The 25,241-nt window shown below is 36.5% G+C and overlaps 1 protein-coding gene across 1 annotated transcript in view; it reads right to left on the minus strand.

Moving 5' to 3' along the window:
- The window catches only part of LOC110105405 (NAD-dependent malic enzyme 1, mitochondrial), a gene marked incomplete at its 5' end in the record, with an annotated part of 65,028 nt that overhangs the window by 5,740 nt on the left and 34,047 nt on the right, over positions 1–25,241 (minus strand). The window contains 3 exon segments of the mRNA XM_028698687.1: positions 2,928–3,014; positions 3,091–3,163; positions 15,467–15,532. Of these exon segments, the coding sequence (XP_028554520.1) occupies positions 2,928–3,014; positions 3,091–3,163; positions 15,467–15,532 (226 nt within the window).

The following is a 25,241-nucleotide window of genomic DNA, read 5'->3' on the forward strand; positions in this document are numbered from 1 at the left end:
TCCAATTTCTCTACAATCTAGTCCACCGAGATCTGAAAATTCCCTTCAGAATTTTATTGGAAATCTGAGACTGTTTCCCCCTCTCCCCCAAATGTCTGTTTGCTGTCCTGCACCAGAGGAAGGCTGAAAACAGAGTTCCTTCTGAAGTGATCCTGCTGTCCTGGAGTGATCCTGCTGTCCAGAAGTTTGAGACGTCTTCATCATTGAATTCTGGCCCAATACCTCTGCAAAACTGCTGCTCCTTGAAGGCCAGATTGCTGTTCACAGATTTCTGCATGCATATCTACACATTATCTCTCAACCAAAAGGTTTCCATGGCCATCCAGAATTCCCTAGCTATTCCAGGTTGCTGTCCAGACTATTGAGGCTAAGTGAATTGCTGATTTGAAGACCCATATTTGCAAGTCATCCAAGAAGCTGTCAAGCACCACATACTTCCGATCCAACCAACAAAAGCACCACCGGAACGTCGTATTACTTCATTCCTTGGGTGAAACTCTTTCCCTAACACTCTTATCTTCCTAGTTTATTCTTCGTTTATGGTTATTAATGGATTCATGAAGATCATGTCAATTATTCGCCGCTATAACCTAGTAATAGGAAGAGTTGTGTGAGGGATCTTCTCATAGCGGCTAATCTCATTGTTAGTATTGGAATTTATTGTTGGAACGATCCATGTATGCAATGTCGGATTAAGTTGGCTATCTTTTTTTGAACTTAACTTTTATTCATGTGATTTAACCAAAGCTAAGTGCCTTTTAATATTTATTTTATCGTTCAATCCCGCATAAGATCTTGCTTATTATTGCCTCTAAATCTAAGCGTGCAAACTTCTTTAAGCAAATCACTTTCGCATGGATTTTGTTTCACATCACAATTGGATTTAAAATAAATCTTTCCTAATTCCAAAACCTAAATTAAGAAGCCATAATTCATCCTATTAAATGCTTCCCCTTGCCTTGATGCTGCTGGCTCCCTTATAGGAAAATTTAGGATTTATTTCCTAAAACCCTTAATCCCTCTTGGAAACAATTTCCAATCCCATCCCACCTCCTTTGGCCGAATTTTATGATATCCCTTGCTCCTAATTTGTTTCCTAAAATCAAATATTTGATTTAGGAAAATAAATCCCTCAATTCCCCCATGATGCCGCAGGCCCCCTCTCTCTACCCGCCGCCTCTCTCTCTCTCTCCAATCTCCCTCTCCCTACTTAATTCTCCACCGGAATTTTGGGATTGAATTTTCCCTCTTGATTTCCCATCCTGTGAATTCAAAAATCTGAAATTTAATTCAAATTTTGCAAGGAACTTGATCCTTGTCTCTTCCCTACTTCCTGTCGACGAGAAACTTCTTTCTCCTCTACAAGAGAAACTTCTTTCTCCTCTACAATATTGAAGAGTACGAGCAATCCTTGGAAGACATTGTCATCTAGCATCTATGAATGGCAGACCCAGAAACTGAATACGGCCTCTCCTACGACGAGCACGGATTTGTGTGCATCTTACATTCAACTTTCTTCGACGTCAACCCGAGGATCGACCACACGGTAGAAGATTACATCGAGCGAATCCTGGATACCTTAGTGGAAGCCATCGAAGAGCAATTGAAGATTGTCGAGTGGAGGATCGCTGCCGATCCTTGACGAAGGTTTCCTACGCCCCCCTTTTCTTTTATTTATTTCTTGAATCTAACTTTTCTCGTGGTTTGATTGTAGTCACGAAGGACGCCTCTTCCTACTTCTGCTAAAGCTTAGTAAACGTAGGGATTTAAGTGAACTTCTTAGCTTACTAATCCTTATTGTTAGATTAGGGATTTTTCTTGAAACTACTATTCAGGCATGGTGTTGTTTTCTAATTTATTTTGAAAGTTTCAAATCTCTGGTTATGTGACTTAGCCTAAGCCGGTGTGACCCGTTTACGTTTTATCTCGTTGTTTTAAATTGCTAATAGTTTTCTTCACTGTTGTTCTAATCAAAAGTTGTGCGATTTCTTAACAAACTCATTGCATTCATACGTAGTCCTACATAAAAAAAATGGGAGTCAATTATTCTATTGTTGAGCAGGCAAAACTCATCAAATGGGAAATCCATCCAAAAAAAACAAAAGCATTTTCAAAAGAAATCCATAATAGATGAATGGAAAATAAATCCTATAATGAAATATGAAGAGAAATATTACTCAGTTTGCAAGAACATCAATAGATTGTTCACTTCATAGGGCTTCCTGGACACTATTAATAATTTATGGAATATAATCTTTAAAAGTCTAGTGTCTTCCTGCACCACACGACGTAGCTTTTCGGTCTCATTTATTGGGTGATAGCTTCATGATATAATACCACTTAAATTCAATTAATTAATGACATTATTAAATTTTAACTTACTATAAAATATTTTCTATATGTTAACATAAAATATATAGATCAAAGCAAGTCAAGAATAAAGTATGAAAAGATGGATTAAGATGGTTGTGTATGTAGAATAAAGAGAAGAGAAAGAATAAGTAAAAATAAAGAACCAGGAATTATAATCAAGATCAAAAAAGTCCAGAAGCAGAAAACGGGAAGCCTAAGATAAAATGGCCTTAGAAATTTTGTTAGAGTAGGCTTGATAGAGATCCAACAGTAAAAATGGAGAAAAATTTGGTGAATAAAACACCCAAACCCACATAATAAGATTGTTGTTGATAATTATGATGAGTTTTTATTGCAGTCCAACACTTGCAGTAGATGAGATATGCAATATAAAAGAAACTGGCTTAAGCTTTTTTACTTAAGAATTGCTGCAATAACAATCTATCGTTTTCAGGGGTTTGGATGTCCGAACTTTCAAATTTAGCAACACAGGATACCAAAATTTCCTTCTTGAAGGAACATACTTGCAAAATCAATATATCATGCTAAAAGCCCAAGGAATTTAAAAGTCATACCAAGGTCCACATCTTTGAAAGGGCTCCCACTGGCAAATATAATTTGTTCACCCAAAATTGAAAATGCCTCTTCAGGTGTGCATTCAGCTACCAAAAGGGTATCCAGAAAACATAATAAATAGATAATTCAGCGGAACCAAATACAATCATAGGTAGAACATACCATTTTTTGTGGGATTTGACATGGGGAAAATAGCAGGCCTAGTAGAAGTTGAATCTTTGAGGGCTTCTAGAACCTAATTACAAGAAATAAACCATGGTGTCGACCAAGCAATCCAGAAAAAACATGAAGCCATGCATGAGCAATAAATTACTCCACAAATTATTAAAAAAAAATCAAATTGAACTTGGATATGATCTTTCAGAACTTTAGAAACACTTGTCATAGGAACTTACAATTTGATTGGAGTACTCGCATAGGCTTTTCAAATAGCATGTATGACTAGAATTGCAGTTTGGCTCATACTGACCAACAAGTAAAAGTTTTTACTCACTGGGTGATTGTGAATTCAAGGACTACACATGGAAAGAGATGGAGATGACCAAAAATCCCATGTACCTTACATTTAACATTATTGCAATCATACTGCATGGTCATAGTGACTGAAATATGACGTGCCAAGAGTATACTATAAATCATCAATAGTTAAGGTTAAATTTGTTTTTTAGTTCATATAATGTATTTCTTTTATGTTTAATATTTAATACATTTAAGTGCTATCCAAATCTATTTAAAGCCATATTGTGGAAAATCCTACGCAGCATTGACAATATTCAAAACCTTGGATAAGGAGATGATAATCTTTCTTGTAGAGGTGTGGATTTTTCTACGTTGCACCAATACGGATACGGCGACACGAATACGACACGATACGGATACGGGACACGTCAATTCTTAAAAATACAGGATACGGGTACGCGCGGACACGGCATCATAATTTATAAATCATACATAAAAATTAAGAAAACAATAAAAGCATAATATTTGAAATAACAAAAAAAATGACAACAACATCATTTGTAGCCTTGTAGCTTATATATCAAAATATAAGTAAGCATTAAATGTCTAGTACAACAACAAAATCATAAACATAAACTATCTAGCACATAAAGTTTCAACTATTCAATAGAAGGAATGATATGATTAGCTTCTTCAGTGCTTTGTCTTTGAACTTATATATCATCTTCAATAAATATCATAGCTTTTAATTCAGGCTCATCAAGTGAAAGATTCGTAATTTCTAATATTCTCATATCATCAAGAGACTCAAATCCATCTAGGAAATGAGAGAACTTTGGTCGCAGCTGCGGAAGTAAATACGACGCATTTTTTTTTTTCGGATTTCTTTTTGTTTTTCAACTGACACGTGTATCGGATACGCGTGTCCTTTTGAAATTAAATAGTATTTTAATTGGATACGTCTTTAGTGTATCCGACACGTATCGGTGGAGTATCGGAGGCGTGTCCGTATATCGGTGTATCGGATACAACACGCCTTCATAAATAGGTGTATCGGTGCAACATAGGGATTTTTGTATCATAAATGTGTCTATGATGTATATCTACAAGATCTTTGCCAATAAAAACATAGTTGTTCATGTTTTATGTTCCCTTCCTCTAGTGTTTCATTTCTTTTTTCTTATTTTCTTCTTATCCGGAAAACATCATTGATGACTTCAAATTTGAGACAATTTGGAATATCTTGTTCATGTGCTCGAACATTTCAGGAGCTAAATATAATTTAGATCTAGCACAAGGCGTTTTGTAAGAAAAAGTTCATGCCCAAGAAAATAATATTTACGATAGAGACAAGAAAATCAAATAATCTCCACAAAGGAAACACAATGAAAAAAAATACGAGTTATGTATTGCAATGGCATCTACTTATTTCCTTAAAGAGAGGATTGCATGATTCCAACGAAATACATAACATTATAAAATTTGCCATCCAAATATCCCCTCTTCTTTAATCTTGCCAGCCTCTCTAAAACTCTGTTAACCAATCTATTTTCTTCTCTCCTTGTTTACTTATCAAGAGATTATATGCACTCTCCCTCCCTCTTTGTCTCTCTCTCCACACAGACACTATATATATATATATATATATACCCGAAAAATATCGATCATCAGAGTCGCACGCATTTCAATGTGCCGCGACGAAATTAGGCAAAATTTCAAAGTCGTCGAAATTCGACGCAATAAATTTTATAAAATAGTATGCAAAATTCTGAGCAAATTGGTATAAAGAACCCATATTGGATTCCACGTATTTTGGAAGTTAAAATTCGTAGAAGTTTCTATATGACAAAACTACCCTTAATAGTATTAATACGAAATAATGCATGTAAAAGGGGTATTTAAGACTTTATGCTTTGAACCCTATGCCCCCACTCTTATTAGAGGACCGAAATACATTCGGTCCCCATTTCCTTCGTGCGGCCGAACCGAGCGGAAGAGGGAATAGCGGACGGGTTCAAGGGAAGGCCGCTCCGGTGGCGGCATTTCGGCGGTGGTTTGTGAAGGAGATCGAAGGGAAAACATAGGGAAGAGTAAGGTGAATTCTTAGAAGCAATTTCTCATGGTTTTTCTTAGAGTTTCCTCAAGAAAAAAATCTAGGGTTTGAGGAAAACTTCAAATCTCTTTATGATAATGATAGGGAAAGTTTAGGGATGACTCTAAGCATTAAAAATGAGATGATTTCTTAAAAATTTTAGATTTCAAAAATTAGGATTTTCTCTGATTTTTGTATCCTTTCAAAATGACTTTGTAAGAAAGTTTCCTAATGACATTAGAAAGCTTCTATAAGAAGATAATTTAATTTCATGATTAAATTTCAAGTTCCAAGAATTAGAGCTTTGCAAAATCATGAAATTTTTTAAGTATCATGGTTCCGAATAAACTTGGAAGGTTTTTACAGGCAAGCAATAGAGCTTTTGCACAAAAGGTTATTTTTCTAATTTTTAAATTAGGTTAATCCAAAAATTATTGTATTTTAATTAATATTTAAGTGTAAGGTAGGTTCTTTATGCATGTGTTATGCAATGGGCATGAAGGAGGTTCCCAAAAAGTTAAGATAATGATTAAATCCCAATTTAAAAAAAATAGGAATGAGATTAATCTTGAATTGGGAAAAGGGTTCAATTAGAAAGTGTAAGAATAGTGTATGAATGAGTTCTTTATACTCATAGTTTAGAGTTTTGAGACGTTTATGTGGAAACAAGTGATGCTTACACATTATGTTATGTTTCTTTTAGATATTGATCGTGTAAAGGAAAGAGTTCGTTAGGACATTTGGCAAATCACACCATGGTGAGATAGGTAAAATGATTTTTTTTTTTAAAATTTGGGAAGTTCTCTAAATGCAATCATGTAGAAATGTTATTTCTTTTATATGCTACTTGTAATTTCATATATGGCTAGCATGTTCTTACATGAATGCTTTTAAACACATGATACAAATGCAAATCTCTCAAGTAATGATAGTAGAAAGTATAAATCTTATGTTTCTTTTACATGTAATGCATATGCCTTCTTTTACATGTTAGTATATATGATCATCTCTCTTTTATGTAATTATGCAAACATGTATCATCATATGAGAACATTAGATCATACACATGAATGACATGCTAAAACCTCTTTTATGAATAAATAAGGAATGTTTGCATGTGCATGTTTGATGCGGAGTATCAATGGTAAAGAGGCTCTGTTGAGACAAATGGTAAAAGGGTTCTTTAAAACTAAATGATAAAGGAATGATCAATTAAAAGTGTACATGATCAGTACAAATGATACTTCGGCGACGGGTGATTAATATTATATTATTATGATATCATGTCATTATGTTATATGTATATGAGACATCAAATGAATCATGAATGCTTAATGAGAAAGGATTGCAAGCTTATGCAAAAAAATAGAACATAAAGATAGACTTAGAGGCATTTTCACTTTAGATAATATATTATGACATGTTGAATGTTTCTTTACTTAGAAGTATATGCATTTTGTACCTCTTTCCTTGCCTCTAAATTTAATTGAATGACATTTTATCTACTGAGTTGTGACTCATCCAACTTATAGAAAATTTTTCAGGAGAACATGATAAATGATAATGGCAGATAGACCACCCTTTACGTACCGTCGTAGGGAGACGACGAGCGACAGGTTCATTCTTTTTGGTTTTTGATATTTTGAGTTAGAAGAATTCATGATGATTTGTAAGGGAAGATTTATGGACATCCTTTTATGTTTTGAACCTCTATGTTTAAGTTGATATATATATATATATATATATATATATTGAATGATAAATGAAAAGAAAGAAAAAAGAAATGAAAATGAGAATATTCGATGAATGGGATATTTTGTGCGAGAGATTGATTTTATGTTGTGGATAAGAAATTTAATTTTATATTTTAAATAAATAAAAATTTTAAATAAAAATTTTTTATTTAAAATAATTCATAAAATATAAGACACGTGTGTCTAATTTGCATTTAATATTTTTTAAATCGAACATGTTTTTGGCGTGTTCGAAACGTATCGAATCGAGGAGTATCTGACGCATGTTAAGCTGGATACGTGTTGGACACTGCATGCCTCTTTGAGGAGAAGTGTCAGTGCATCATGGTGTTCATGACATGAGAGAAAAAATAGAGTGAGTGAGCCGACCCAAAGGGAGGCAATATGACAGCTAGTCCACCATTTTATTAATCATAATAATCATTATTCTCCAATAATTACCCTAAGAAGCCTTATGTTACATCCATGGACTTTAGGTAGCAGTTACATAAAATGTCCAAACTCAAATAACATCAAAATCTTTAAAAGAAACTGATCTTAAGGTTTATCACAATCCATATTAAGACATAAAATAAACATAAACATGAAGCATAAAACAATGTGAACAGCTACAGACCCTACTAACGTTCTTGTAGCACATCATCCAAACTATTGGGGTCATCTTCATGAATCCTACTTGATTAAAATAAGGTCTAACCTCTCTAGTCATGTTAGTTTAGTTTCTCTCTTTCCTTCATAATAATTTCAATGTACTCAATTTATTTCTGCATTTCCTGTCCTCCATTGTATGAACCCAAATTGCTTAATTATATGTTCTATTATATAATCCTCAATATAAGAGCTCGTCCTTTTTATTATAACCATGATATTAATTAGCCAAATTGTAAAACCCGAAAATCCTAATTTAGGCATCGCACGCTTTTTAAAGCGCCGCGACGAGAATTTAAGTAAGACGAGAATTTAAGTAAAATTTTCAAGGTTATCGGAATGCAACGAAATTAATTTTAGAAAATCTTACGCGAAATTCTGATCGTTTTAGTAAATAAAAGTTATGCCCAATTTTGACTAATTTTGGAGTTATTAATTTTAGAAACCAAATAATACCGAAACTACCCTTATCATTGTGTATTGCCGAAATTACTTAAGTGAGGGTAGTATGGTAATTAGCAAACCCAAATTCTCTTATTAGGCTTAACCGACCCCTCCTCCCTTCTCATTTCACGCAAACGAGCGGATTGAATCAGAAGTTGGTGTAACATTCAAATTGAAAATTACGCACATCTATAATAACATTGTTTATTAACTTTACCGCAGATTAAAATGCAGATCCATGTTACTCCATGTAAATGAATGAACTTTAATTGCATACAGAGGTTCTCCACGGTAAAAAGATGAGCATAAACACTCATACAATCTAGAAACTTCATTACTTTGATGTCCTACCACAGGGACTGAAACCTTTAAATTAGACAAACAAAGCCCTAAACATTAAATGGAGGCTGCAGAAGTTCACAATGGTGATGATGAAAACATCAGGCGTTGCACGCTAACTAGGAAGTTATAGTTAGACTTAGACTTATAATATATATATATATAGTTTTCTTAACTAAGCTTAAAAGGTAACAACATTCGTCTAAATACCTGCTATATGGGGTACCTACCTTTTGAAGCTCTAGCCGCTAATTTGTACCATGGGAATAATTTCAAAAGCATTGTAGGAAGAACTTGAGTGATATGAGCTTCAATAGATCAAAATGAACTTCTCTGAATGGTGATATGAAATTAACATTTCCCCATGCAAGCTCATCTAATGTTCATATTCTCTTCCAGCAAAGTTCCCTTAAAAATAACTTCTCTAGCTTTGAAAAAGTAAAATATCATACTTTCATCTTTTTAACACTATCATTTATGCTATAACCTTCATGAAAATTTGCAATATTATAGATGGCATAAATGGCAAAACTCGCTTCAAATAATATCACCATCAAAAGGATAGTAGCAAATTAGATGTGTTTCAAGGTGAAAGATATATAGAATAATAAATTAATGACCAAAAAATGGCATTTCAAAGCTGAGTATTCATAAATGTCCCATAGGTAACTAAGATAGTAACAACTTGCACTAGATTGATGAGATTTGCTTCTTGATCCTAAGCTTTAACAACAGGGGTTTAAGAATTAATGCATATTGTTCAGTTGAATATTTCCTTTCAAAGCTCCATGCCCTTTATCTTTAAGCTATGTTGCACCGATACAGATACGGCGACACGGATACGACACGATACGGATACGGTACACGACAATTCTTAAAAATACAGGATACGGATATGGCGCGGATACGACATTATAATATATAAATCATACATAAAAAATAATAAATTAATCAAAGCATAATATTTGAAATGACAAAAAAAAAATGAAAGCAACATCATTTGTAGCATTGTATCTTATAATATTAAAATAGAAGTAAGCATTAAAAATTTAAATGTCTAGTACAACAACAAAAACATAAATTGTCCAGCATATGAAGTTTTTAATTAAAAGTACGAATGATCGACACAATTAAACCACATGAATTTGAAACATGAAATTTTTTAATAAAAAGTATAGATATGAATGATGCAGAGAACTGCTGCCGTCGGTCCCATCATGTGGATTTCCCTGTAATTTGCCCTCATTTGTCGTCGCATATCGGCGAGTGTAACATTTTCAACATCAAAAGGATTCTCCTCCACTTCCTCGACTTCCTCTTCTCCTTGAGAATGACCACCTCTGCCAGTGGTGGACCCATCTCTGCGGCGGCGACGGTATATTTGTCTAGGTTGCGGCTGCCAATCGCCGTAGTCTTCGCCGTCATCAAGGTTTAAAATTGCATAAATACGTCTCGAGGTATTTTTCGTCCGTGAGGCAAGGAGTAACCCTCGAGGCGGTGTGAGGCGTAAGCCTCACTGACGAATAATTACGTAAATGAGAATTTAAGGATTTTAGCAGGTAAATAATAGTAAGATTCTATTATACAATAAAAACATCTAAATGACAAGTGAAATTAGCGGAAAGTAAGAAAATAAATGTAATAAAATCATGTCCCAAAGTACATAATCACAAAATATAAGTCTATCAAAATGCCCAAAGTATAAATAAGAAAGAACATATTAAATCTAATCATGTCCCATCACTAAATGGGTCTTCAAGAGAATCTTCTTCTCTAATTGTATCTATGAATGTCATATCTTCATCATCTTCAATGTTACTGAGTTTTCTCTTCCTTGTTCAATAAGAATGATTATTGTTATGTTAATTGTCCACTTCATATATATATATATATATATATATATATATATGAAGTAATAGCACATAAGAAATTGTAAAATACCTTTATTTGCTTGTTGTGCTGTAGAACTAGTGGATGCCTGTGGTGTGGTACTAGTGGATATGCCCACTAGATCTGCTTCGCCCTTCAAGATATCCACACTTAGATCCTCTAACTGTAGGTCTGATAATGGCAAATCTGTCTCATCATCTATGAACCACTCATTATCAGATGCCACATCATCACACACTAACGGGTCCTCATCATCCTTCAACCCTTGTTCCTTAACCTCTTATCTTTCAACCTCTTATTGTGCATAATATACACAAGGGAGTTTATTCTGAGTGTTGAAAGTCGATTTCTTCTCTTTATTTGTACTTGACTATATGTATTTCAATTTCGCTCACACCCAGAGGAAGAATAAGTGAGACCCAAAACTCTAACAACAAAACTCTGTAACTCATGGGTGGAATCACCAAATTGGATCCACCATTCAACTATTTTCAAAAAGAAAAATTATAATCAGAACATATTAAAGTGTTATGCATGTACATATACTTTGAAAAAATATGTATACCTGGAGAATGTTTGGCAATAGTAGATGTTGCTGCTTGTAGACCAAAAAATCCCTCCATATTTCAAAATAATGTAAGTTCTAAATCTATAAACTCCCTAACAGTCTTCTTCGAAATTAGTCGTTCCATGCAATGATACAAGCCAAGCTTCAACTCCGGATTTGATGATTTCCTCTCTGAATATTGAAATTGAGGATTGAAATAATATATCGCTGCATGTCGATGATGGTGTAACTGGACTACTCACCGAGCATCAATGATATCCCAAATCTCTCTATAACTTGCCTCCTCACCTCCCAAGTTATGTGCAATCAACTCCTTTGCCTCATCCATTGCATTATATATAAAACTTATGGCTGGTTTCTTCTTGGCATCCACTGAACGTAGAACTTGTACCAAGGATCTCGTGCTCAATATGGCATAGATCACACTTGCCCAAAATTTATCATTTAAAATTAGCCTTCATATTTCCTTCCCCTCAGGTTTCTTACCCCACACATAATTAAGCCATTATGTCAAAGTAAACATTGCTTCAAGAGGTTGTCACACATCTAGCAAGCTCTGTAGTATCAAATAAGATGTGGCAAACTTATAGAATAAACTTACATTATGAATTGAAAATGATTTGCAGTGGACAAATGTATGAAAGGTCTAATAACAAACCTAGTGGTAGCAGGGCAAATAATTTCTTTCTTTGAAAACTTTCTCATTAAAGCTAATACTCATGAGTGGTTGTAGATGAACTTTGTGATCTTCTTAGCCCTAGAAAGGGCACTCTTGTGTTGAGGTAAATCACCAAGTTCCTCCAATATAAGATCGATACAGTGTGCTGCACAGGGGGTCCAATAGAGGTCTTTCCTCTTCTCCATCAACATTTGACCAGCTGCTTTGTATGAACTGCATTGTCAGTCACCACCTGAACAACCAATTGCTCCCTAATCTCCTCAACAACCCCATCTAGTAAATTGAAAAAGAATTCAGTATTTTTAACTTCATCTAAAGCTTCAACTGATCGTAAAAACAACATGCCGTAGGTATTGTTTACAAGGATATTAATCAAGCTCCCGCTCTTCATGTCACACCATCCATCTGACATAATTGTAACACCAGTCAAACTTAAAAAAAAAAACTCTAAGAACTCTTGAAGAAGTGATGTAGAGGGGCGACCGGAAATAAAGGACTCACCGGCGAGCGGCGGCGCCGACGGGAGAGGCGGCGGAGACGTGCAGGAGATCCGGCTTCAGGAGCTTGCGGGATGGGATCAGGAGCTTGCAGGTTCGGAATCTTTTAGTTCGGCTTGGATCGGTAGAAGGGAGAAGGCAAATTTCACTTTTATTTAAAACTAAAGTGAGTGGGACCCTTTCAATGAGGCACACGCCTCAAGCTAACTTAAGGTATAAGCCTCAGCAAACTCCAAAATTGCTTACGTAATAAGGCGTCCTCGGTCCAAATTGCGCACAGGCGCGGCTCTTATTGCGCAATTTTAAACTATGGTCGTCATCATTATCGGCATCATCATTGATGTCTATATGTCACCTTATAGACAATTTTCATATTTACGATGTTATTTGTTTCTTCTATTCCTTCTTCGATATATTCTTCCAAAATTTCTTCAATATTTTCTTCTTTTTCCATATCTTCTTTTTCTTCCTCTTACAGTACTCAGATCTCCGAGCGGCGACGCCACTGGATCTTCAGTTCTTGATTAGGCAAGGAGATTTCTTCGATTGGTGGATTGCGGTTGAAGTTAGTCTCTTCCTTTGGAGGGTGTGGCAAACGACGAGATCCCTTGGAAAATTCTCCAAGCTCTCGACCATCGGGAGGGGCGTCATCGTGGGTCTTCTTCGGGACCCATTTCTGACGTTGTTTGTAGGCAGGAGCATATCTCTGGAAAACCATACCAGATGTCACGCCCATATCAATTCTTCTTTCTTCTTCTCTGCCAGGCTTTGGCCTCCAGATTTCTTTTCTTTTCCGCCAAGACCTTTCGGCAGCGGATCCCTGAACCCGAGGTTCAAGTGTCAAGCCCTGATGCTCACCACGCGGGACATATCTTCTTTCTTTTCTCTCCATCACAACAGATAAGCGTTCTCTTGGTGAAATTCTCCTGGTCTCGACCATTAGTGGTCGTTGGTACCTTCTATTCTTTAGTCCTCTCTCTTTCATAGTCTTCAGAACCCTGTAGACCCGGGCCGAGAGAGTTTCAGGCTCCTTCTGAGAAGCTGGGACTTCAGGCTATTGGTCCCAAAATGATTTCTTCAGCTCATCAGTGGAGTTGTTTTTCTTCAGCCATTTTAAATTCACGAATACATTCCGAGTAGGAATGGTTGCTTCAGGCTCTTGGGCCGGCAGGTTGGAGGGATAAGTTGAGAATTGGTGCTAAGCTCGAAGTTCAGCATTCTTCTTTATCTTCTGTCTTCTTGTAAGGCTTCCTCCAGATGAAGAGACCTCAGCATCATTCTTCCCGGGTGCAGATAATCCGGTTGGCAAGGATGCGGTGTTTGCAGCCACCACAGAAATCTTTCTACCAGTCACAATTCTTTTGGTGACTGGGGTTTCAAGCTGAGAAAGTAACTCAAACACAGAAATCCTCCTACGAGGATTTTCAATAGTAGGTCGTGGTGCTGGCAAATATGCACGACGTGTGGCAGCTTCAGTAGAGTTGGCCTCCTGGTAGACCCTTCAGATTTCATGTCGTTCAGAGGAACAACGGCAGCCCTTGCAACGACTGCAAGGAAGTCAAGACTACCAAATTGGATGGTAACTCCAGAGCTTCCAGTGTTAATGATAGTGTTTGCCAGTTAGATCCTGGCACCTTGTCCAAACTGGACAGTCATCGAAGTATTCTGTAGATCCATCTGCATAAATGAAAGATAATTGTTAGTAATCAGAGTCTGATACATCACCCCACACTTTTAAAATGCAAAGACTTACATAGAACAATGAATAAAACAAATAAACATTAGCAAACGATTAAAATAACATAAATTCAAAAATTCTGCTAAATGCCATATGAATTGGTTGAATGATCATTTTAGAATATTCAGGACTTTGATTCGTTAAATGATCATTTTAAACGAATCAAAATTTTGAATACGGGTTGAAATAGCTGCTACTATAACACTGAGACGACCAGCCAAAGATGGAAAGATAAACCAATCCCCAGCGGAGTCGCCAGAAATCTGTGGGCTGCGGTTTTGCTGCTTAATGGGGTCGGACAGAGGGAGGAGGCTTGTGAATAGACTCAGACAAGGATAAGGGAGAGGAGCTTGGACGGGTTCGGGCTGAGGGATTCGCCTGCAGGTAGAGGAAGAGGTTGATTGGCATCGGGGCTAGAGCAGGTCAGATAGGTTGCTTGGGTTCGGCTCAGGTTCTAGGGCAGGAAGAAGGTCTCGGCTTTGTGAAAGGGATCGGTCGCTTGAGGCGACAGAAGCAGTAGAGGAGGTCCGGCCGGAGCAGTGAAGAGGGAGGTAGAAAGGTTGCAAAGGAGGTGAGGGATTTCAGCTCTTGAGCGTGAAAGCAGGATGAGAGCCTCAAACATACTGCCTCCCCTCTTATTTTAACGAAAGTAAACAAAGCTCAAGGAGAACAGGCGTGAAGCAGAAGTCCGAGGTTTCAACCAGCGGGATATAGGGGATTTGGCAGGGATCAAAGCAGTCGAGGTGTGCAGGATTTACGCATGAGTTCAGGTACGGAGGGATTTTTTTTATTTTTAACCAGTTTTCTGGTTATTTATCCAGAGGTCAACATCAAAAACAGTTAAATTAAGAATAGCTGCACATATTTTCAATGGAGGATTTGTAATAGCATATCAACATATGTTAAAGAAAACCATATCAACGTGTTAAAAAACATGAGAAAAGAGAGGCATGATAAAGCGGCAATATGAATTACAGTAAGAAAAATTTTACTTCATTAGAGTTTGTTAAGAAAAATTATGCATACTTAAGAGTACTCAATGTGGCTTTTAAGAAGGATGAAAACAAAAGATATATTATTAACAGAACATAAGCTTATACTGCACAGCAATTTACTGTTGCATACCCCAGCAGTGCATTGGTTGCCATTAAGAACATGTCAGAAATCATTCCACCATCTTCTTCTGAATTAAAAAGAAAAGGCCAATAGCCTAGCCTCCAATAGGGTACAACAGGTTATATCAACTTTCCGGAAAATACCACACTTTTCATACAACTATAATTTAAAAAAAAAACAAAGAGATAATCCTCGCAAGAAGTATGGATCCTTAGAATCACTAAAAGCCTTTTGAACGAAAAAGCAATTAAAGCTAATAAAGCAGATGTTTTACTTTTCTTATGGTGAGCAGATAATAGTTAACATTCTTGTACCTCCTTAGAGAACAAGCCACCTACGGCAGATAATCCCAAAAGTACATCGGGCTTCACTTTTTTGACCTGATACAGGACAAAGACAGCTTTTTATAATTATATAAACACATTACCTAGAAGTTGAAGGAAATCTAACGACTTTAATCAACAAAATAGATCATCTCTACATAACATTATGAAGAATTGCAATTTTCATAACAAAACAGCTCCCTTGTAAATTGCATTTCACAGATAGGACACCTAGTCAATGCTAAACATGTACATTTTAAGACAAGCCTTGAAAAATCAATGTATCTATACAATCTATAGTATCTATACTACCTATACTACAATAAATAAAGAAGTTGGCGATTCTCCTCATATTAAATCCTAGCGATTCATCTAATCTCTTAATATTAAATCATAGCCCTTCATTATTCTTATATTTATCTATATACTTACTATTCAAAAAGTGGCTTGTGATAATGCCCCCTCAAAATTTTAAAATAAATGCCACCTTCATCTCTACTTGTTTATTAAATCCAAAATATTTATGATTCTACCTATTCTATAAAACCTAAATGTTTTTATTCTAAAGAAGGGGTGCTAATGGACGTGGGAGAAGAATATGGAGCTAAATAGTCCAACATTGCAGAAATGGAGCCACAACATCTCTAAATGCTAGGGAAGTTGTGGACTCCTGAGAAGCAAATGTGCATCCCATTCCTGCTGAGTGCAAAAATACAGAGCCATATTGTGGCTCTCAATCACCGTAGAAATGTTAGAGATAAGAAGAAATGGAGGAGACAAACCCACCTAAAGCGGAGGAGATAGAAGGCACCCTCATGACACTTCATTAGCCTCATTTTTTATTTCTCTGTTTTCAATGGAGAAAGTGAACGGAAAGATAGTTGATTAAAAAAAAAACCTTCATATCTGCTCCAAGCTCAAATACAAGATTCTTGAGTATTGAGAGCCTTCAGCTTCAAAGAAGCTGACAATGGATAGATAGAGTAAGACACATATTTGTACCCTATTAGAAACTTATTGTCTATTGATGACCTGTTAGAGTTTTGCAGTCATTGATTCATCTGTCTTATAATGATTTATTGAATATCATGAATTGATTAGAATGTGATTGCTATACAACATACATGATTTCAAGTTATTCAAATGAGAAGTTTAAAGGACCACAAAGAAAAAGGAAAAGTTAGCCATATATATATATATATATATATATATATCTAAGATCATCAATAGCTCAATTAAATTAGGATGGAAAAAGTACTTATAAAGGGAGAAAAACAACATATATAATTAATGTTAGCTCCATGTTAAAATGATTAATGCAGAATATAACTCAATCAGAATTATTTGTCTTTTATGGATTATATATAAAACCTCTAGAGATCATGTTAAACTTATTTATGGATTATATGTAAAACATTACATACAAAGATCCCTGCTATCATTTTTGAGGATATATTAAAAAAATTATTAATCACAGAGATCCCTCGAATGTTTAGAGTACTTGTCAAAACACATTTAAAGACTTTTATGGAGCAAAGCACCTCGAATGTAAAACACCGCGATGAAACAAACAAGAAAGTAAAAACAGCGGAAAGTAAAAGACACCATAATTTAACGTGGAAAAACCTAAATTAGGGAAAAAGCTACAAAGTCACACCACAACAAGAAATCAACTATGAAAATTTGAAGAAATAAGTACAAATCTCTCTTCTCTCTCACTTTCTTTGCTTCTCTTCTCATATACACCGTTCTCAATGTCTACTACCAAGAAACACAAGAGAAAGTAAGTTATATCCACCAAGGGACGCAACCCTAGAGAAAAACAAGAAAGAAAACTATCAGGTCCGCCACGCAGCATTGTGGTGTCAGTTTGGGGTGCTACAATGCTCAAACTCGTGGTGTTACGGCGCCAAATCCAAAGCGTTATGGTGCTCTGCTCTCTATCGATTAGTGCTGGGGCGCTTGAGAACACAGTGCCAGGGCGCAAGGGTACACAACGCCAACACCTAAATCCAAGCAGGTGGTAAACTCCCTGTACCCCCACCCCAGCAAGCATGAAAAACTTGAGGTTTGAGGCAATAGAACAACCTGATTGATCAACACAATCAAATTCCACACATAACAATCTCCAAGTTAAAAACTGATTGCAATCAATCCTTCTCTCGATCTATAAAACTACTTATAGTACATATAGTGTGGCTTACCCCTGCTCCCATCCTTCATGAAGATCAACTGAATCTACATATAGCTTCAACTTATCAACTGTCTCCATCTTCATTAGCATGTTTGCAAGATTCATGGTCATATCTTTCCCAAAGATAACTGCCCATCTTCTAGAAGGGACCTCATTAAATGACACCGACGATGGAAGTGCTTCATCCTGGCATGGAATGCAACATTCTTGGCTAGATGTATATCACTCATGTTGTCAGTATGTAGCTTCTCATTCCTTTGCCCCTTGCCAAGTTCTGTCAAGAAACTTTGCAACCAAATAATCTCCTTGCTAGCCTCAGTGATAGTAATGTATTCTGCTTCTGTGGTTCTGAGTACAATAATCTTCTATAACTTGGAAACCCAACTAACTACAGTCTTTCTCAAAGTGAAGATAACCTGTTATGCTTCTCCTACCATCAAGATCTCCAACAAGATCAGAATCTACATAATCCTGTAGATCAATCCTTGCACCACCAAAGCAAAGAGCTTTGTCAAATGATCTTCTTAGGTACCTGAGAACCCACCTAACCGCCTCCCAATGAAGTTTTCCTGGGTTACTCATAAATCTGATGTCTACTCCCACTGCATATACTATATCAGATCTTGTGCATATCATAACATACATCAAACTTCTAACTACTGAAGCATATAGAGTCTTCTTCATATGTTCTTCCTTTGCTTCAGATTCAGGAGATTGCTCCTTAGATAATTGAAAGTGACTACCCAAGGAAGTGCAAACTGGCTTTGCCTCACTCATTTTAAATCTCTGAATCACCTTTTCAATATACTCTACCTGAGATAACTTCAGTATACATGCACTTCCATCTCTACTGATTCTCATACCAAAAATTATTTGTTGGACCTAGATCTTTCATTTCAAACTATTTTAGCAACTGTTCCAAATATTTTATCTTACCCATATCTAACCATGCAACCAACATATCATCTACATAAAAAGCAGAATATAACAATTATCAAAAATATTAAAAAAATAAATGATTAGCCTGGCACTTTGTGTACCCATTATCTGACATAAACCTGTCAAATCTCTTGTACTACTATTTTGGTGCTTGCTTTAGCCCGTATAAGCTCCTTTTGAGCCTATACACCAGATCTTCATTACATGTGACTACATATCCTTGAGGTTGCATCATGTAAAACTCTTTATCAAGGTCACCATGAAGAAATGCTATCTTTACATCCATCTACTCTAGATGTGAATCCTCAATTGCTTCCATGCTCAGTACAACTCGGATTATAGTCATCTTCACCACTGGAGATAATTTCAGTGAAGTCCACTCATTTCTTCTATTAAAAACCTTTAACTACAAGCCTAGCCTTATAGCACATGCTACCAGCATGTTCTTCTTTTAGCCTATAAATCCACTTGTACTGCAGTGCTTTCTTGCCATATGGTAGCTTTGTCAACTCCCAAGTCTGATTTAATTCAAGTGAACACATCTCATCATCCATGGCTTGCTCCCACTTCTTTGAATCATCAACTTGAATGGCTTTATCATAGCACTCTGACTAACCACTATCTGTCAACAATAAATAGTACAAGGAAAGAGAATACCTTTGCACTAGCTTTGAGATTCTGGTGGATCTCCTCATTTCAGTAGCAGGAGTCTGAGGTACTCTATATACTTTATCAACTTTTTCTTGATCATCATCATCCTCAATCTCAACATATTTGAAAGAATTTTCAGTAGTCCCATTTTTATCCTTGTATATTTCATTTCATTGAATTTAGCATCCCTGCTCATAATGAATTTATGATTCTAATAATCCCAGAATTTATAACCAAATTCATCTGAGCAATATCTAATAAATGTATATTTGATAGATTTTGGATCAAGCTTACTCCTAGATCCAGCATCAACATGAACATAGAATGAACAACAAAAAACTTTGAGGTGAGATATACTAACCTCCTTTCCACTCCAGGCTTCTTCAAGTAACCCCTCATTCAAAGGAACTGAAGAACCACAATTGATCAAATAAACTGGAATATTCATCGCCTCTGCCCACAATTGCTTGGGTAGACTAGTATGTAACCTCATGCTCCTGACACACTTAGTGATAGTTCTATCCATGTGCTCTGCAACACCATTTTATTTTGGTGTTCTTGGAATAGGGAACTCATGCCTGATCGTATTCAAAGCATAGTACTCCTTGAACTTTTTATCACGATACTCATCACCATTATCTAATCTAAGACACTTGAGCTTCAAACCTATCTCAAGCTCAATCATGGCCTTCCCCTTCTTAAAAGCATCAAACACACCTGACTTGTGTTTTAAGAAGTACGCTCATACTTTTCTACTGTGATCATCAATAAATGTAGCAAAATGCAAAGATCCTCCTATAGAAGTAGCTGGAGAATGACCCCATACATCAATATGCACTAACTCCAACTTCTTTGACTTGGCCTTTGAATCGGCATTTAAAAAACTCGCCCTATGTTGCTTGCTATATACACAGTCTTCACAAAAATTTAAATCTATAGATTTTAAACCATGAAGCTTTCCTCTAGTAAGAAGTGAATGTATATCTTTCTCATTCATATGGCCAAACCTTTGATGCCCAAGACCTCCATCAGCATCTGAATATGCTACTTAAATAGAATATGCTCTTCTAGTAATAACATAAAGGATGCCTTCTATAATGCTACGAGCAATAACCATAGTCCCTTCTGTCACCTTCCACGTATCTCCTGTGAATGATGTCACATGACCTGAGTTTACAAGATGACTCACAGAAACTAAACTCCTATTCAGACAAGGAATGTGCCTAACATTCTTGAGTCTTCAAATTGACCCATCCGACATTCTAATATCAACATCTCCCTATTCAACAATGTTGTAGGGCTTGTTGTCTCCCAAATACACTTTACCCAAAACATCTTGATTATAGTTCTTGAATGCCTCCGTATTAGGACTTACATGAAAAGAAGCACCTAAATTTATCACCCAAGATTCAAAAGTTTTCAGAGAAAAAATCAAAGAATTTGACTGAAGATATATTTGAAGAGTGATTCTTGACCTCTACTACTGCCCTTCTTTGGAAATGTGCAATCCTTCTTCAAGTGAATTTTCTTTTCACAGCTCTAGCAAATAAATTTTTCTCTACCAGAAGTAGACTTTCCTCTCTTGGATTTATATCTCCCACTACTAGGATTTATCTCTAAACACGAGCAAAATTTGAAGATTCGCCGTTCGCACTCTTGCGAACCTCTTTATTAAGTACTAACCCCATAATGTGTTCAAAGTTTAGCTTTGAACTTCAAGAAGAGTTATTAATAGCAGTAACAAACCCATCCTAGCTTTCTGACAATGAAGATAACATCAATAATGACCTCACCTCATTAGAGGTGTCAATATTGGACCCGACCCAAAAATCTGATCCGAACCTGACCCGAAAATTTTGGGTTTGGGTTGACCCGAACCCGAAGCGGGTCGGGTTCGGGTCCAGAAAACCGACCTGTTTGCAAAATCGGATCAAGTTTGGGTGGACCAGGAAACCCGGGAATGACTAGAAGCCAAACAACAACGAGCGAACTCCCGTCGTTGCTTTTTGTAACTTCCAATCCGATGGGAGGTAAAATTGTCAAAGGAGCGATGTAGAACATCCACGAAGGAGCCGAACAGCAACAAGCGAAGTCGAACAACAATGAAGCCAACAACAACGAGCGAACTTCCGTCATTGCTTCAAATCAAAATGTTGTAACTTCCGATCCGATGGGAAGGGAAAATCGTCAAAGGAGCTATGCCGATCAGCCACCAAGGAGTCAAAGAAGCGACAGGTGCAATCTCCACACCTCCTGCGAAGCAACAAAGCCCAACAGTAATGGCGAAAAGAGAAGATGAAAGGCACTATTCGGGTCGGGTCAAAAAAAATTGACCCATTTGCAAAAATGGGCCGGGTTAACCCGAACCCGAATAGTGTCAGGTCAGTTTCGGATTCGACTTGAACCCGACCCGTGACCTGAAATTAACACCCCTACACGTCATCATCAAAATTGATGCCAATTGAACACAACTGACTCATCACAACGTTCAAATTATTCTGGTGCTCTTTCATTAGAGAGATGTCCAACATCTTCATATTGAATAACTTCTTTATTAGGAACACTTTATTTGAGGCCTATAGCTTCTCATACATCTTAGTCAGTGCGGCTATGAGATCGACTGGAGTCTTCTCATGTAGAAAGTTGAATGCAACAAATGAGACAAGTGAAAATCACATCAAACCTAGTGCATCCCAGTCAAGAACCTCCCATTCCTCCATAATTATTGAATCTGGCTTGTTGGTGATTCCACCTAATTGAAAATATAGCTTCTTCTGATAAAACAAATCTTCAATTTGTATCCTCCAAAATGCAAAGTTCAAACCATTGAACTCTTAAATCTTGTATCTTGCTTCATCCACCATTATTACCCCTCGAACTGAACAACCTCGCTCTGATACTAGTTGTTGGGAGGATGAGTGATTAAAACACCACGAATAAACAAATAAGAAAGTAAAATCAGCATAAAGTAAATACACCATGATTTAACATGGAAAAGCCCAAATTAGGAAAAAAAATCACAGAGCCACACCACACCAAAAAATCCACTATGAAAATTGAGAGAAATAAGTACAAATCTCCATTCTCTCTCACACTCTCCTTGGTTCTCTTCTCATATACACCGTTCTCAATGTCTACTACAAGGAGATATAAGAGAAAGCAAGTTATATCCACCAAGGGACATAACCCTTGAGAAAAACGAAAAAGAAAATTGTCCAGTCCGTCTCGCAGCACTGCAGCGCCAGTTTGGGGCGCTACAATGCTCAAGCATCAGTCTGATAATGATGCGACGTCAAATCCGGAGTGTTGTGACACTTTGCTCTCTGTTGATCAATGTTGGGGCACTTAGGAACATAGCATCAGGGCACTGGGGCACCGGGGCGCTACGGTATACAGCACTAGGGCTTTGCACCCGAACCTAAGCTTTGAACCCGATCAATGTTGGGGCACTTAGGAAAATTCTTGTTGTATCTTATCAGGGCACTGGGTTGTTCTGTTGCCTTGGACCTTAAGTTTGTCGTGCTTGCTAGGGGGTGTGGGGGGTATTTTTGGGCATGTATTTATTTTACAATTTTTCTTGCCGTATTAGAAAAATACATACGTGTACTTCATTTTGTCATTTTCAAATAATACTTTTTCGTGTAAGGCAAGCAAGGAAGAGATACAACAAGAATCGAAAACAAAATTTGTATTTCAAATTTTCTCTTTTCTTCTAATTTTTTTTTTCTAATTTGAATAATTATTATTTTTAAAGAAGGAAATGGAGAGGGAATAGAATTTGATAGCTCGGTTAGTATAGCTACATGAGGTTATAGGCCCTCTTGAAGATACAATTCTCATAGCTTACCTAACCTTTTGCAGAACCTCTTGATCATTCCAGTATTTAATAATTGTTATTGCACCTCCAATTTCTATCTGAACAAGGATTAGCCTCAATGATGAATCTTTCGCTTATTTGTGCCATGCACTTCTTCCAAGTATTTTTATGAGCCGGATTAGTCAAACTGCCAACCATGGAAGACATTTAAGATTCTTGCATCAAAACATTTCCAACGCATTTGGTCATGATCATAAAACGAGGATTCTTCATCAAACGTTACATGATAGTCATGTATTGATGTGCATCCAAAAGAGGAACACCACCTTATGCACTTATAGTAACATTTTTCAGAAGTTGTTCAATCATCTAGAATACAAGAACATGTGCTACATGGTTTAAAAAGACGTTTGAGGCGTACACCTCGAGGCGCGCCTTGATTCGAGGCCCAGCTTGGACTCCTCGAGGATTAAGCCTCGGTGATTTGGTCGAGGCTTACTCCTCGAGGTAGTTTGAGGCGTTGTCTCAATCAATTTTATTTATTTAATTAGTTCGGAAGAGTCGGGAGTGCTTATTAGATTTAGGGCTTCATCGGTTTGAAACATTTGTTCCAATCTTTGCTCCCCTTCTACAGCTCACAGCAAAGGAAATGCTCTCTTGGTTTCGTGTGCACTACTTCAACCTTGCCTACTTAGGCCTCGACTGCTTCGACCTCGCTTCGTGTCAGGACTAGTTTTCTTGACGAGGTAACGATCCATCTTCCCTTTCAGGCTTCGACAACTTCGTGAGAAGCAATTATGAATTTTAAGCATGCATTTTTTACATGAGGCATTTATGTTGAAGTTAAATCATCTTAATTTATATTTGTTGAAGTTTAACAATTTCATCTTACTATATTATTTTTTCTAGTTTAGGTCAAGCCCAAAGTAATTAGTTGGTCACCCCAGATAATTCTATTTCATAGTTTTTAAGTACCAAGATATAAATTGTATTTGTTATAGCTTTCTTCTTTACGAGTACACAATTTTTAGCTGCCAGGGCTCTTTAATTATAATGACACATTTTTGAAGGAATTTCACCATGAATAAATCTTTTTTTCATTTGAATCATATTTGCTATTGCTTTCACTTTTTCTAAATTTATATAATTGAATTGCCATCATATCAAGATCTTTTTTAAATTTATATAATTGAATTGTATGGAGACATCACTTAGACGGGCTAAAATTAGATTGATGGTGAAAAGAGTGATTTTTTTTAGTATTTATTTTCAATCTTCTTTTCTAGTAACATCTTCAAACAAGTCATTGTGTTCATAATTTACTTAATATTTTATCATTTTATAAATTATTTATAATTTTTTAGTACTTCAATTTTTTCGTTTAGAGGCTTACGCCTTGAGACTTATGCCTCACCTCGCTATTACAAAACGCCTACATTCCCGATATCCCCCTTTTAAACCTTGATGTGCTATTTGTAATGCTACATCTTTTATGCTCGGAACATTAAGGAGTTTTGTAATTGTAAAAAAAAAAAGTCAAAAGGATTTCTTGGAAAAGTCGTTACGGACACTAGCTCTTCCACCACCTGGATGTTTCTCAAAAGCTGCTACTAATGTAGGACAACATGCATGAATCAGAAACTTGCACAAAATTTGTTAAGAGCAATTTTAGATTTTAGTTATTCGTGATTAAAACAACAAGGTAAAACTCTTAAAGGTTCAACTCAGTTAGGCTAAGCCACACAAGAGACTGAGCTAAATCAAAACACATATGAAAACTAAGACATTGCATGCGAAATAGTTTCCAACTTAACCACGACTTAACAATGAAATCTAATCACAAAGAAGTAACAAGCCTACGATTACTAATGGATGGCGATTAGTGGACACAATTTCTTGCTTGCACAAACTCTCAACAAAGTAGGTAGAATTTGAAAAGTAAGTGAATCAAGGAAGAAGATCACCTTCCCGGAGAGACGTTGTGCAAAACCACATACCGATCTTTGATCCTCTTCGTCAAGCACTATGGGAAGAAGAAATCTCTAGGGATCCGCCAAGGGTTGAGATCAAACCGACGACATAAAGTGGAGAAGATTCATGATGCCTTGGCCGTTGGTTGCGATATCGGAATCATACTTTGAGTAGACCATGAATCACCATCGGGT

This window comes from Dendrobium catenatum, unplaced genomic scaffold (assembly GCF_001605985.2).
Source record: "Dendrobium catenatum unplaced genomic scaffold, ASM160598v2 fragScaff_scaffold_1122, whole genome shotgun sequence".
NCBI classification, from domain to species: Eukaryota; Viridiplantae; Streptophyta; class Magnoliopsida; order Asparagales; family Orchidaceae; genus Dendrobium; species Dendrobium catenatum.